Raw genomic sequence first — 14627 nt, forward strand, 5'->3', positions numbered from 1 at the left:
CTTGAAGACAGTTCCTGCTGTTCCTGGAGACATTTGTAATCAAGAAGAGATGGATCTCGAGAAAGTACTAATTTAGAACTGGATTGAAGTGTACTTCGAACCTGGATTGTGGTGTGCAAGATTGGTAGGAAATGTTTTAAGTTAATTCCGTTGGTTTTCGTCCTACATGTTTCCGGGTAGAAGGGTTGAGAGGGTTGCTAAGCAATGTAATGAGGTTTTGGTTTTACATCACGGGTGGGATGGAATAGCGCTAAATGCTGAAAGGCTTAATGAGGTTAAGTCTAGCAAATATTTACTGAGTGATATCCAATGCAGGTTCTCTAGAGTTGAGATTTAGTAGAAGACTAAACAAGTAAAAAATGCTCCTAAGTTTCTTCGGCTCTGTCGAGTTTTCTGTACAGCGTATAATGAAGGCCGACGAAAATAGATCTATCTTTCAGTGGTCTCGGTATAATGCTGATTGAGCCGCGGCCCATGAAACTTTAACCACGGCCCGGTGGTGGCCTGTCCTATATCGTTGCAAGACGCACGATTATTACTAACTTTAACCTTAAATAAAATAAAAACTACTGAGGGTAGAGGGCTACAATTTGGTATGTTTGATGGGAGGTGGATGATCAACATACCAATTTGTATAACCCTCTAACCTCAGTAGTTTTTTAGATCTGGGGCGGACAGAAAAAGTGCAGACGGACAGACAAAGCCGGCACAATAGCTTTCTTTTACAGAAAACTAAAAAGGCGAATTAAACCATCAGCAGGCTGAATAAGATTTGGAAATCAAACAGACTGATGTTGAACTCGAAATTGAGGTTGTAGTTAAGTATGATCTGTGTTAATATACATTAGTCACGTTAAGGCAGTTAAACTATATTTAAAAGAATGGTAGCAGTCAGATGACAGGATAGCATTAGAAATGATACATTAAGTTTGTTGATTGTTACTATAAGGTAGATAACAGAGGTGGCTTGGACATGTCCGTCTCACCGGAAGACTTTGAAGACCCAGACACACTTAGAGGTGAACTGCAGTAGCCTATAAGATGGGAGGCTGGAGAGGATTTGTGGAAGTGAAGCAGTTATGATGCTTTATTACTACGATAATTTTTTTGTTTATTTATTTATTTTTTTATTAATTTCTTAAGAACGGTAGTGTCTGTATATTCTTAATGTTTCATATTTACATTCACGTTTTCTAACGCCTTAGGGAGAAAAGTGCCTTCTCATTAGAGTTCACTAATGCTAACCGATATCATATTTTGACAATTTTACCTCTGTCATTACTCGATCCGGTTTATTAGTAATATATCACGAGATGATTATAACCTGTTCTCATATTTCAAAGCTTTAGGTAACCACAATGAATATTCAGAAGACCAATCTTTAATGTTTTAGCATTTTCCATAATTTTTTTTTATTCTTGGTTTATACTTTATCGTTGTCTTCTTTCTTTGTTGGATATGAAAGTTCTCCAGTCCAGGTGGTTATTTGTTTTTAGTACTATTTGAGACATTTGTAGCTGTTATAGATATCTCCACATTTGCCGCTCCCATGCGGTTTGTCCATTCTCTCTCTCTCTCTCTCTCTCTCTCTCTCTCTCTCTCTCTCTCTCTCTCTCTCTCTCTCTCTCTTATCTGTTGATAGCATTCGTATTCCGTCGCCGATGTCAGTTTTTTTTTTTTTTTTTTTTTTTTTTTTTAAGAAAATCCATTCTTAAGTTCTTTGAGCTAGGTGTTTCTTCCGTATATACCTTATAAGACGCCTCCATCATCATTCGAGTCATTTACTATTATAAATTTAAAGGTCTTGGTTTTACTTTCTCAATAGTCGATCTTGATCTCGTCTTCCTTTCATAATTGTTATCCTAGCCTTTTTTTGTATTCCTTTGGCGGAAAACATTCTAATATGTTAGTGTTTGTAAGTGCGCGATTGTGTGTTTATTTCATACATTCAGTCCTAATTATTCGACCCGCTGACGTGTAGTTTTTGGCTCGGCCTCTCTATCTGATCTGTCAGATTTGATGTGCTCATCATCTGGAATTCGTTCGTAAGTTCGTCTTCGAATTTGGACACAGCCCCAGTATTTAAGATATTTACTCGTCTGTATGTCAAAAAGCGATACAAAGGTGGCGAGAAAGAGGACCCTTCTCTGGTTGTACTCTTTTTAAATGAGGAAGGATACAAACGCCTCTTTCCTCTTACGCGATGACAAAACGTGTAACACGACTCTTGGAAAAGGGAGAAAGAGCAGACTTCATATTTGGATGCAAAGACATCGTTAGCCTCTTTGCCTGATGATTCAGACTTCACCTCAGGGTACTTGAGGCGTTAACTTTGAAACTCTCTCTCTCTCTCTCTCTCTCTCTCTCTGGTTTTACCTGAGATGTGTTATAGAGTGATAAATGTAGGTTCAGTTTATTTTTTTTCTCTCTCTCTCTCTCTCTCTCTCTCTCTCTCTCTCTCTCTCTCTCTGGTTTTACGTGAGACAGAGTTGTAGAATGATGAATTTAGATTCAATTTATATACTCTCTCTCTCTGGTTTTGCTTGAGACACGTGTTGTAGAATGATGAATTTAGGTTCAATTTTTATCTCTCTCTCTCTCTCTCTCTCTCTCTCTCTCTCTCTCTCTCTCTCTCTCTCTCTCTCTCTCTGTGGTTTTGCTTGAGACACGTGTTGTAGAATGATGAATTTAGGTTGAATTTTTATACCTCTCTCTCTCTCTCTCTCTCTCTCTCTCTCTCTCTCTCTCTCTCTCTCTCTCTCTCTCTCTCTCTCTCTGAGGTAGTTGCTTTCAAATAAGAACTCCCATTGATTGCTTGAACGGATCCATTTTGTTTTCATTAGCGCCATTGCTCGGGATAAGTCAGGAAGTAGATACAAGTGTGTCTCTTTATACACCAGGTGAGCGTCCTGTAACTGAAAGACTTAGCTTTGTTAAAATAACAGGTTTAACAACACTGGTCTTTATTTTTTTTTAATCCTAGCGTTAAATTTGCGTAATAGAATGGTATGTTTCCGTGCTCAATTTTCTTCGAATTGATATAATCACATATAAGGTTTAAGCGCCTGATTTCTCCATTGCTTCAGGTTTTTCAACTACCAGAAACATTTCTTTAAGCGCAACTCAGGACATTGTTTAAGTATAGGGATTAAGAGAATTGTGCATACGATGTGGATATATGCTGACATATAGAAATGACTTTGCGTTTGTTAGTTAGTATCCTACTGACGGTGTTGAGGTAGGGTTGGTCATAGGTTTTCTCTCCTTCCCTGTATCCATTAGTCTCTCCGTCAGTGTATGTCTGTCGTGCTGACGTCTTTACCTCAACTCCTGATTGAAGGAGTTTGTCAAATTTTGCTCAAGATGCACATGAAAGAAGGTAATCCATGTGTCTCTCCGTCAGTGTACTGTCTCGCTTATCCTGTCATCGCAACCCCTGCACAGTTGAAGAGAGATCTGTGAGGAGAGCCTGTCTGTCTTCAGTCTTTAGTCTTCTGTCTTCAGTCTTCAGTTTGTTGTCCTACACCGTGGAAGGGATTTCAGTAAAACCTTGTAGCTATCTCGGTAGGAGCTAAAGCCGTGTCTTCATCAGTCAAGTTCCATTGAGAGAGAAGTAGGGCCCAGTACGGAACGCGTATTGCTCTAGCACTACTGCCAGAATGCTTTACATAATGGCCTATCCTGTGTGTCAGACTTGTGATGCACTGTTGTGTGTTGGCATGCGAGGTGACACAACTTGCAACTTAAGAGCACTTTTTCCAAGTTTCTTTGCCAAAGTGTAACTGGTTGTGAAAATTCATAAGATTATTTTACAGTTTTTTTTATTGGAAGGGCTTTTGCAAATAAGATTTGTATATATTTTATATTTAAAGGGATTCATATGGAAATTGTATACGTAGGGGATAGAACACTTAATTACGTATTTTATTTCAGCCTGCATTTTCTTGTATTTTGACGTCTAAGTGATGTTCCTTGATTTGTAACGGGTTTGGATTTTCCAGTTTAGGCATGTAGTTACGTAACATACCGTGACCACCTCTCTTACAATTTTTGGTGATTAATAATTCTAAAACAGTAATTTTACGAAGAAATTTACCTTTAAGTTTATAGCCTTGTATTTAGCAAAATTGCAAAAACCTAAAACCATGTTAAAATCAAAGAACTTCAGTCGGACGTCAAAATAAAATACAAAAACATAAGTTGAAATGAACTAAGTAATCCAGTGTTCTGTTGCCGACATATACAGTATTCCCTTGGTCTTCCACTTTCGTTGTCCATTGTAACGTTAGGTATAGAATATGGTGACTTTCATATTCATTGTTTTGATACGTATGTATTAAAGAGTGGATTGCGTAAACGCAGTTCCCTTTCAACAATTCCCTGACGTAATGTGCAGAAATTACCGGTTCCCAAGGTCACCTAAGTGTCAGACGCCAGAACCCCTGTCATCACTGTCGCCAACACACCCTGTGTGATCATCATAACCTCCTCCTCCTTCTCCTCCTCCCCCTTTTTTTTCCATCAGCCACACGCGGATCTTCCTTTCTAATAGAGGGTAATCTGTTCCACATTTGTCTTAGCTCCATGTTAATGTCATACAAGACACGATGTCATTATGGAGATTAGCAGCGTCCTTGTTGCTCTACTTATTTGTTATTTGACTTCTGAAAGAGAGATAAATGGGAAGAGAAGTATTTCTAGGTAAGGATATTCCTATTGAAGTCAGTGGCATGTTCGCAGATACAACCTTCTTATCAAGATATTAAATCGGTCTATAATTCTTTTTCCTCTTGTGGCAAACTTTTCAGGAAGCGGGATTCTTTCCATTTAATTTTTCTTTTTCTAGTCGACGGACCGTTTCCCCACCTCTCTCGGCGGCTTCATCAGGACTGGGCCATAAATCGAAATACACGTTTTTTATTACTGCATGCGGAATTCGTGAAATGTCGCTTGTTTTTAGTACTAATGGCTCTGACTTCATTGCCATTCCGCTGTCTTTGAAGGTACAGGAAAATAGAACATCTCCTCCAGGTAATCGTTCTCATCTCCCTTCCCGCATCATCATCATTTCGTCCTTCGTTCACGTTTACTCCTTAGGGGGGTATTGCGGTCAGTGCACCTCACGCAGTGCACAGTAGGCATTACTTAGGGTTCCTTGCAGCGTCCCGTCGACCCCTAGCTGCAACTCCTTTCATTCCTTTTCCTGTACCTCCTTTCATACTTTCCACCCTCTCCTGGTGCAACTGTGAGGTTTTCCTCAATTTCATTTTCAGCGCTGAACGACCTCATAGGTCCCAACGCTTGCCTTTTGGCCTGAATTCTATATCCTGTTCTCGTATGATTTCATCTTGCCACTTACAACATCATCGTCAACATCCCCTACCTTGAACATTTGGCTCGCGTGCCGTGAGACAGATGTATCCGTGGCACTGAACTTTGCAGTGCAGCCATTTGCGCTGTCACCCTTGTGAGCTCCGGTGATTTATCTCTCAGGTGCTTTGGAAGGTAATGTATATTTCGGCGGGTCAACAGCAGCTCCCTTTAAACGTTAAACGCTTGCCAAAGAGTGCTGTTAGTCTTTGTTGCTGTTAGTGGTGTCAATGCTGCTGTTTACTGAAATGAGCAAACAAATGAACTCGCAGGAAAGTTTACGTTTTCATTTATTTTCGTTTTGTTCTTACTGTAGGCTTGATTCCCCGCAGGGGGGCTAGTGAGGTGCACTGTAGGCATTACTTAAGGTTCTTTGCAGCGTCCCTCCGGCCCCTAGCTGCAACCCTTTTCATTCCTTTGACTGTACCTCCATTGATATTCTCCCTTCCATCTTACTTTCCACCCTCTTCTAACAATGCTTCATAGTGCAGCTGCAAGGTTTTTCATTTGTTACACCTTTTTAACTTCTTACTCTCAGATTTTCCTTTCAGCGCTGAATGACCTCATAAGGTCCCAGCGCTTGGCCTTTGGCCTAAATTGTGTATTGTATCTATAAGTTTGATTTGATCTCACTCTCCCGAAAATGTTGTGTTTACTTCCACATTTATTTGCTGTATACGATTATTCAGAGACGTTCTAAGAATCGTGCTGTGTACTCCATATTAATTACCAAATCCACACTCATAATACTGACAATAAACATTCATGGACAGTCAACACTGTTTGCTCTTGATCATTCAGTTACTGTGGCTATATTGCATACTATCTTCTTTTATTTCCAATGTCATATCGTTATTATTATTATTATTATTATTATTATTATTATTATTATTATTATTATTATTATTATTATTATTATTATTATTATTCAGAAGATGAACCCTATTCATATGGAACAAGCCCACAGAGGCCATTGACTTGAAATTCAAGCTTGCAAAGATTATTATTATTATTATTATTATTATTATTATTCAGAAGATGAGCCCTATTCGTATGGAACAAGACCACAGGGGCCATTGACTTGAAATTCAAACTTCTGAAGAATATGGTGCTTATTCGAAAGAAGTAACAGAAGGTAGTGGGAAGTACAAAAAGAAGAGATCAGTTATTAGAAAAACAGATAAATTAACAAATTAATAAATAATGAAAATATGACGAGAATAATCCGATATTTTCTTAAAGCATAATATATTCTTTATCACATTGTGTTTCAACAACAGTAATCGAAGTGCTTATGAAGTGGCGAGATTGGTGGTATCTGACAAACTATTGTATACTGAGTCACCCAAAACTAGATCCTCCTGTATTTGTTCAGGCATTATTGTTGCACAACCAACATTGTTTACAAGTTGATACGATTCCAAAGGCACACCAAAGACAACTGCATTGCTCTTTCGTCGTTTATCAGTCCATAGGTCAAAGTTGCAGGTTGCCGTGAATATAAAATTTTAAATCTGCCATGTCAGTCATTTCCAGGAGTATATACCTAAATATGAACTCTCCGCTACCTAGGTCTGTAATCAGTACAAACTCACATAACCAGGTATTGGTATTGGAAATTTACTTTAATCTATTTTAAAAAGTTCTCTTAACAAATAGGATGCGAGCAAAGACGTCAAACTCTCTCTCTCTCTCTCTCTCTCTCTCTCTCTCTCTCTCTCTCTCTCTCTCTCTCTCTCTCTCTCTCTCTCTCTCTTCTCTCTTCTTCTTCTTCCGGAATAATGAAACAAGTATTTGTAAGTTGGCTCATTTAAGCTATCTTAGCGATGCAAAGCCACCCAGCAGTGTTTCAGCAACAACTGACATATGAAAGACTTCTCACTGACCAACCAATTAAATTGCAGTGTTTTATTTCCAAGGGACGGAATACCTACAAGTCCCACTCGAAGACACAAATATTTATATCCTTGGTCAGCATTTGCTGCTGCTTACCCTTTACTCACATCTAAAGTTTTGCATAGTTCCTCGAATTCCTTCTTTTCGGTCTCGTACATTTGCAGAAGCAATTGGCCTCATTCGAATAACGATGTAAGTGGAAATTGGAGCCCCAGAAAAAAAGTTTATCGTGAACGTATCTCCGGGCATTCTGCGCGAAGATGCTCATGTCTTGAAAGTAAATACGATCTGGAGGATGTCTGCAGATTTTGTTCTTTCGTTCCTGCGGAAGATTTTCTTGTTTTCAACTTTTCTGCTTTCAGTATTTTTAGTTTTGTAACAATTTTAACAATTTAAATCAGTGGTTCTTAACCTTTTTATTACCATGCCCCCTCTAAGAGTTGGTCCTTCCCTCCACGCCCCCCCCCTTGCATCTATGAGTAAAATCCCTCCCAGATTTAAAGGAAAATTAAAAAAAAGAAAAATAGAATGGGTTTCGAGGCATAGGGAAGGAGGTAAATAATAACAAAACGTGGTAAGCCCAACGAGTCTAATTAGAGTAGTAGACTGTAGGAAACTAACGTTATAAGGCGATACCTTTGCATTTTTTCGCAAAATTCTGAATATTAGTTCCTTACCCTTGTTAAGAGAATAACGAATATAATTAGAGTGTTTTTAATTTTTCCGTAAGGCTCGCGCCTCCCCTGGAAATTGCTGACGCGCCCCCAGGTTGAGAACCACTGATTTAAAATATTATTTGCATTTATAATGTGTATCTTTCGTATTCTCTTTCATCAGTTTTAACCAGTCGTGTGTGACACGCTGGGAATGAATTTGGTGGAGTTACCGACAATAAAGTACCATGAAGAAAACTGTGACGTTATTCATAGAACCAGACATATAATTTGTTCTGCTGTCGGCATGGTTAACTTAAAAGACTCCTGAAGATTTATTTTACTCTAATATGTGAGCGACCCATCATTTTCATCAGTGCTTAAAAAAGTATGTGACGGTTGATATACTGTCCTAAAATGGAAGACTGCATGATCTGCAAAAATACAGAACTGAGATAGTGCAAATGTGACCCCTAAATACTCGTGGAAAGCATTTGAGAATCATTCTGAAACTGCAGTAACTTGTGTATTAGTGTTTCACGAGCCCACTAGGGTGGCATATATCAATTTCGAAAATGTTGCAGATACTGGAGTTTTCCAATTTAGGACAGTATAGTATCTGTGCATTCTGTGGATAAAACTTGAAGTTTTATCGATAGCTGCCATAGGTTAAAGTTCATTACAGGATGCGTGGGTCATGACAGGCATATAATTAGGCTATTTTATATTTGACATTTCACAAGTGTTTCGAAAAGCTGTACTTTAAAATGAATGAGCGTACGTTTAGCCTTATGAAATCCACCGATTTCCCTCTCCCAGTTTCTGTATTGAACCGAAGACGTGTGGGAGGAATTAACTTTATGTTCTGTGCTTTGAAATAAATGAGAAAGAATAAAGGGAACGTTTATGTCATCCTCGTGTGTTGTCATTTCATGACGGTTTATGACGGTAGCATTGGGACCTTTCCTTGGTTACTTAATCCCTAATTCCGATTCCTTTGTGAAGGGCCTCTCTTTTGTTGGGCTGCCCATTGTAAGGCGATTTGGGCGCGGATCTTCAGTTCGCTTGGAAATATCGTATTTCTAAGTGTCACGGTAAAGTTGTATTTGATGGAACCCGTAACATGGCGCAAGTGTTTTATTTCACAAGTAGAAAATAAATTGCCCGTGTGATATTTCTCTTATATACCTTCTCGCAGAGAGAGAGAGAGAGAGAGAGAGAGAGAGAGAGAGAGAGAGAGAGTGTGTGTCTCTGATCTTACAATGGCTCTATTCCAGTCAGGTGAGGATTGCCTCTAAGGAGGCTGAGGCTCTCTCTCTCTCTCTCTCTCTCTCTCTCTCTCTCTCTCTCTCTCTCTCTCTCTCTCTCTCTCTCCGTGAATATACAGTATGTTTTACTCAGTTTGTATTTGTATTCAACGTTGTCTTTCGATATTGTTGTTCCTGTATTTCTTGTGTGTTGTAGTTCTGCAATGTAATTTGTTCACTGATACTATCCTTTATTTTGCAGGTTACATTAAATGGCATCGAAATAACAACATTCCTAGTTGAGCGCATGAAGGAGGACTTTCGGCCCTATCTCGGTGGTGTGATTCCACCAATAATTGATAGATTAGGTAAGAAATTGATTTTCATTGATTTTTTTTCCAGTTCTGATGTTATGTAACAGTTTGGCATTCATAAGCAGCTTTTGTAATTTGTGTCAGACACATCAGGTTAAGCATTTTATGCATACATGAATATGCTTCCAGTTGCTGCTGAAAAAATTTATGTTAGTCCTAATGCTCCTAACTTGACTGTGTGTAATGCTTGTTCAACCACTTCAGAAAATTATACACCTGTTATAAGATGAAAATTATACACAATATGTAATATATGTAATATATAATATTATAAATCAATATGTATATGTATATATATATGTATATATATATATATATATATATATATATATATATATATATATATATATATATATATATATATATATATATATATATATGTGTGTGTGTGTGTGTGTGTGTGTGCATGTGTGTATGTACATACATGCGCACTGTAAATTCTTTTGCCAGTCATTCACAATTGCATAGATAGTAAAAGTACTTTTTCACAAGAACCTGTGGATAGCAAAATATAAAGACTACTGAAATCAACCTATAATAAGTCTAGACAGATTTTTAAGGTTGTCATGTCTTATATATCTAAATTAATGATTAAATTAGTAAAACTATAGACCTGATTGTTTCCCAAATTCACACAGGTTTTCAGGAAGCAATAAAGAATGGGAGTTTTTATTGTAATTATTGCAGTTTGCACTCATACTACCATTATCATGGTATTCACAGCTGTACATTAATCATTTGTTTTGATCATTGTTTTGAATTAATGAGAGGGTATAGGCTTGTGAGTTCCCAAATTCATTCCCATTTTTTTTTATAAGATAGATGATATTAGTTTCTGGCTAGCTACGGTTTTATTAGTTATGAAAATAAAATTAATCTGGATTTTCATCACTGTGGCTTAATAGTCAGCTGAAGCTGTCAGATGATTAATAGGATTTTCTTATCACTAACACCTGAATTGCGGCAGTCTTTGTATTTAACACCATGATAACTATTGATGCTTTGGGGATATAAGTCACTGCATTACAGTAAATTGTTGTGACTGGGATGCAACGAATTTTAAATGAATATTTTCACAAAAAAATTAATTATTATATTACCATTTCCTCAGGTAGAGGTTCATGGTTTAGTTTTACTGTAGTTCTCTTTATTTGGAATTTATTCCTGATGTTCATTGCATGATAGGAGTATGCCAGATTGTTTTTGAAATTTTAATTAACATATTGTGCTGAGCTCAGAGATATATTATACCCATGAGAAAGGCCATATTTTCATAGAATTTTATGATTTATTCCTTTAAATTACATTGGGATGGCAAGATTCAATAGAACTCAGTAAGGATTTTGTAAAATCACTGACAGTCATGTAAGCAGGCATAGACTAATTAGAATAATTCTGTTTTCAGACATTTTCAAACTGGTTGTAATTTGGGTAGCATGCATGTGAAAGTACTTCCTTATTCTGTTGTTTGAAATTTTAGATACTGAAGTGAGTTTTTATTTATAGAAAAGAATATCCTTTCAGGTGGTCAGTAATTCCTCTTCTTGTCCCTGAAGTTATCACTTCTCTTATGTTGCAGGCGATAGTAAAGATGCAGTCAGAGAAAAGGCACAAGTACTCATATCTGCATTAATGGTTCACGTTTTAAGTCCAAATAGTATGTTTGAAAGACTCATACCAGCCTTCGCTCACAAGAATGGAAAAGTCCGTGAAGAAGTTATGGCATGTCTACAGAACGCACTAAACAAGTTAGTAATTTTAAACATTCTTTTGTTGTTTCAAGTGTTTGTTAATGTACAGAATCAATCTTCCATTTTGCCAGATGATGATGTTTTAAATACTCAGATTAGCTGTAGTTGAATAGTTAATAAATATAATAATAAAAACCCACATTTCATTTTTGATTCACAATTTTGTGGCTGAATGTTTCAGATAACATAATGTTTTCGAGTGTTATGATGGGAATCTAGAGTTGTTTTGTGTAGAAAGAAAATTATTGTATCCATGTAACTATTAGTACATATCAACAAAATATTCAGATTAGTTGATGCTAATATAGTTGTTGGTAATGTTTGTGGTTGGGGTCAGATGGAGCTGTTGACAATTACCGTTTTGGAAGCTGTTGTGTTTACCCTTTTTTCCCTGAAGCTAATTCAGGGTACGTTCAGTATATTTGAATTTACAAACATTTTAATACATTATTATACCTTGCTGAGAGGTTTTTCACAAACATTTGGGATTTGAATTATCTAATTTGTGCAAATTTCAAGCAGAGTAACCCAAACTGCACAGTATGTAATTTACTTGAAACTTCTGGTTTCATGAAAGATCTTATTGAAGTCAAGGTTCAACTCCAGTCTGTGGTCATTCACCTGTTTTTTATTGTTCAAATGATTTACTGAGTATATTGTACTTCATTTTTTTTTTTTTTGTCTCTTAAAGAACTTTCAAGTTATTTACTCTAAGTGAATAAAGGAATTTTCAAAAGAATTGAATTGGAGATATTTTTTCCAACCAGAACATACTGCATTCCAGTTCCGAGTATGAACATTTTCTTTATTTTCAGTCATGGTGCAGGATCAATTACTGTTTCCCGCCTCGTCCCACACATCGTCAAATTGTTATCAGATCCTACAGCCCCTGTGAGAGATTGCGCCTTCAATACATTAGTTGAGTGTTATAAACATTATGGAGATAGATTGAGAGCTGATTTATCGAAGAAACACAATATTCCCCCTGCAAAGTAAGTTTTTCGTTTTGGGTAAAATTTAATAAAGTAGTGTAACAGCAAACATTATTTTCAAAATAGTAATCCAGGGATATAACATTTACAAATTTCCAGTGCACATTAATTGCATTTCGTTTTAATGTTTTATGTTATGGAGGTTAGCCATTGGTCTTTATTGTATGCTACAGACATAAGAGTTTTTGTCTAAACAAGTACAGTATATGCATTATCAAACTGCGTGCTGTAGTTGCAATATTTTGTGGCCAATATTGGAAAAGTATTTTTGTGGAGAGTAGTGAAATTACCCATTCCTATAATCGTTTACTAAACTGGGCTCCTTTATGTTAGTAAGGTTGTCTGGTATGTAATTAAAAAATCAAAAAGACCACTGCAGGTACCTTATTGTTATTCCTATCAGGAAGCATTTGTTGGAGTTAAGATAACATAAGGCGTAAAGATTTAGATAATGGATTTCAGGTTTATCGTATATGACAAGCTAGGATTATGGTCTTATATAATACAAAAGCATTATAGTGTTTTAGTGATAGCATTCTGTTTAAGAATGGTACAACAGTACAGTATTATGTTTTAATGCAGTTATTTCAGGTCATCCCGCTTGATCCATTCCTGATATTTAGAGAATGTGGTATGAAACTAATGTAACCATAATATTTCTTATGATTCATGATTTTAACCACCATCAGATGACAGGTTGAATGTGGTATGAAACTAATGTAACCATAATATTTCTTATGATTCGTGATTTTAACCAGCATCAGATGACAAGTTCTGACCAGAGGACGTTGAAAGATATTTAACCAAAATCTTGAATTTTTTTCAACTTAATTATCTTCAGTGCTTTAAGCATTTTCCCCAATGAGTTAATCTGCTGGGTTAGCCATGTTGGATCTGAGAACTTTGTTTTATATTTTTGGTCAAACTTGTGTTATATCTATGAATGAAAAACTGTTGGAAAGAACTTGACAGCAAGGTTTTGTAACATTTTACTCCTTTCTACACTGTGCTCTTCCTGCCTAAATTCCCATCAGGTGTAAGTGTTCTTATATCCACTTATTTTATCCATGATTACCTGTGCCATGCTGTGGATCTTTTCCCAGTTCCCTCCATATATACTGCTTTTCTGACCAATTCTTTCTTATCCCTTCTTATCACATGTCCAAAGCATCTAAGTCTTTGGGAGGCAGACTTTTTTTTCCAGCAACTAGATCATTCTCCCTCTGTTGTACATTTGTAATACAATCTTCCCATTGTCCTCCATCCATGAGTCTTGACATTCTGTTGTCACACCTTACCAAAATAACCCATGTTTCTGCTTCATATGGTAGTGCATGCTTTATGTCCTATTGTAAGTATTTGATCTTTCTACTAATGGGTTATTGCTGACCAGAAAGTCCAGGTGTCTTTCCATTTCATCCATGCTGATGCTAGTCACTTACACCCTCACTTCTTTCCCATAACCACGACGTGGTCTCTGTCCTGATTGTACTTTTTCCTCTAATCCATTCCAGTCACCCATTCTTTCTTTCTGATTTCCAGTCCTCGCCTTTCAGTTCCACTCTTCCATAATATATCCACCACCTCCTAAGATTCTTCTGTCAACCTTAGGTCATCTTCATAAAGCAGCTCTCTGGGTCCATTTTGTCTCCACTCATATGTAGCTTCCAGTGTATGTTAAATGTTTAGCAATGAGCTCAGCATTAATCCTTGATAGACACCATTTATCTCAAATACTTCTGACACACCTGCCATTGTCCTCACATTAGTGTTATGGTAGAGTAACATCGCTAGCCTAGTAAACTGTTTAGTTGTCTTCTGCCTTTGTAAATCTTACTTAATTGCAGTATTTGTGTATATTATATAGGATGCCTTTTCAAGATCCACAAGTATATGGTATAATCTTTTAATCATTGTGGTACTTTTATTGGATTTTCCTCATTATAAAGGTTGCTTATGTTGTGGATCCCCTGGCATGAAGCCAGATTAACAGTTATTGGTTTTAAACATTTTTCTCAACCTGTCTTCCAGCACGTTTTCAATATTTTCGTAACCTGCTCAAGTAGTCTTATTGTTCTGGGATATTTGTATTGCATTGCATTCCCTTTTCATTTGTATTTTATTATTGTAAAGTTCTTTTCCCACCCTTCTGGTCCTATCTGCCTTATCAGGTGTTCATATATTCTAGTGAGCTCATGGATGATTGCCACTACTGCTGCTTTTATGAATGTGTTTATTATCCTGGTTGGTCCTATGGCAGTTCAATTTTTTGTCTTCTCATGGGCCCTCAGCAGTTATTTATTTCTATATCTGCTATGCCAGTGGCCTCCAGATCATAATTTTT

The 14627-nt window shown here is 36.9% G+C and overlaps 1 protein-coding gene across 39 annotated transcripts in view; it reads left to right on the plus strand.

Moving 5' to 3' along the window:
• The window catches only part of chb (chromosome bows), a 406696-nt gene that overhangs the window by 109103 nt on the left and 282966 nt on the right, over positions 1-14627 (plus strand). For all 39 annotated transcript variants that reach the window (XM_067101444.1, XM_067101403.1, XM_067101197.1 and 36 more), the window contains exons 3-5: positions 9429-9534; positions 11120-11288; positions 12107-12283. In XM_067101444.1, coding sequence (XP_066957545.1) covers positions 9429-9534; positions 11120-11288; positions 12107-12283 — 452 coding nt within the window. The remainder of the gene's footprint in view (positions 1-9428; positions 9535-11119; positions 11289-12106; positions 12284-14627) is intronic.

Source organism: Macrobrachium rosenbergii, chromosome 4, assembly GCF_040412425.1.
Source record: "Macrobrachium rosenbergii isolate ZJJX-2024 chromosome 4, ASM4041242v1, whole genome shotgun sequence".
Lineage (NCBI taxonomy): Eukaryota > Metazoa > Arthropoda > Malacostraca > Decapoda > Palaemonidae > Macrobrachium > Macrobrachium rosenbergii.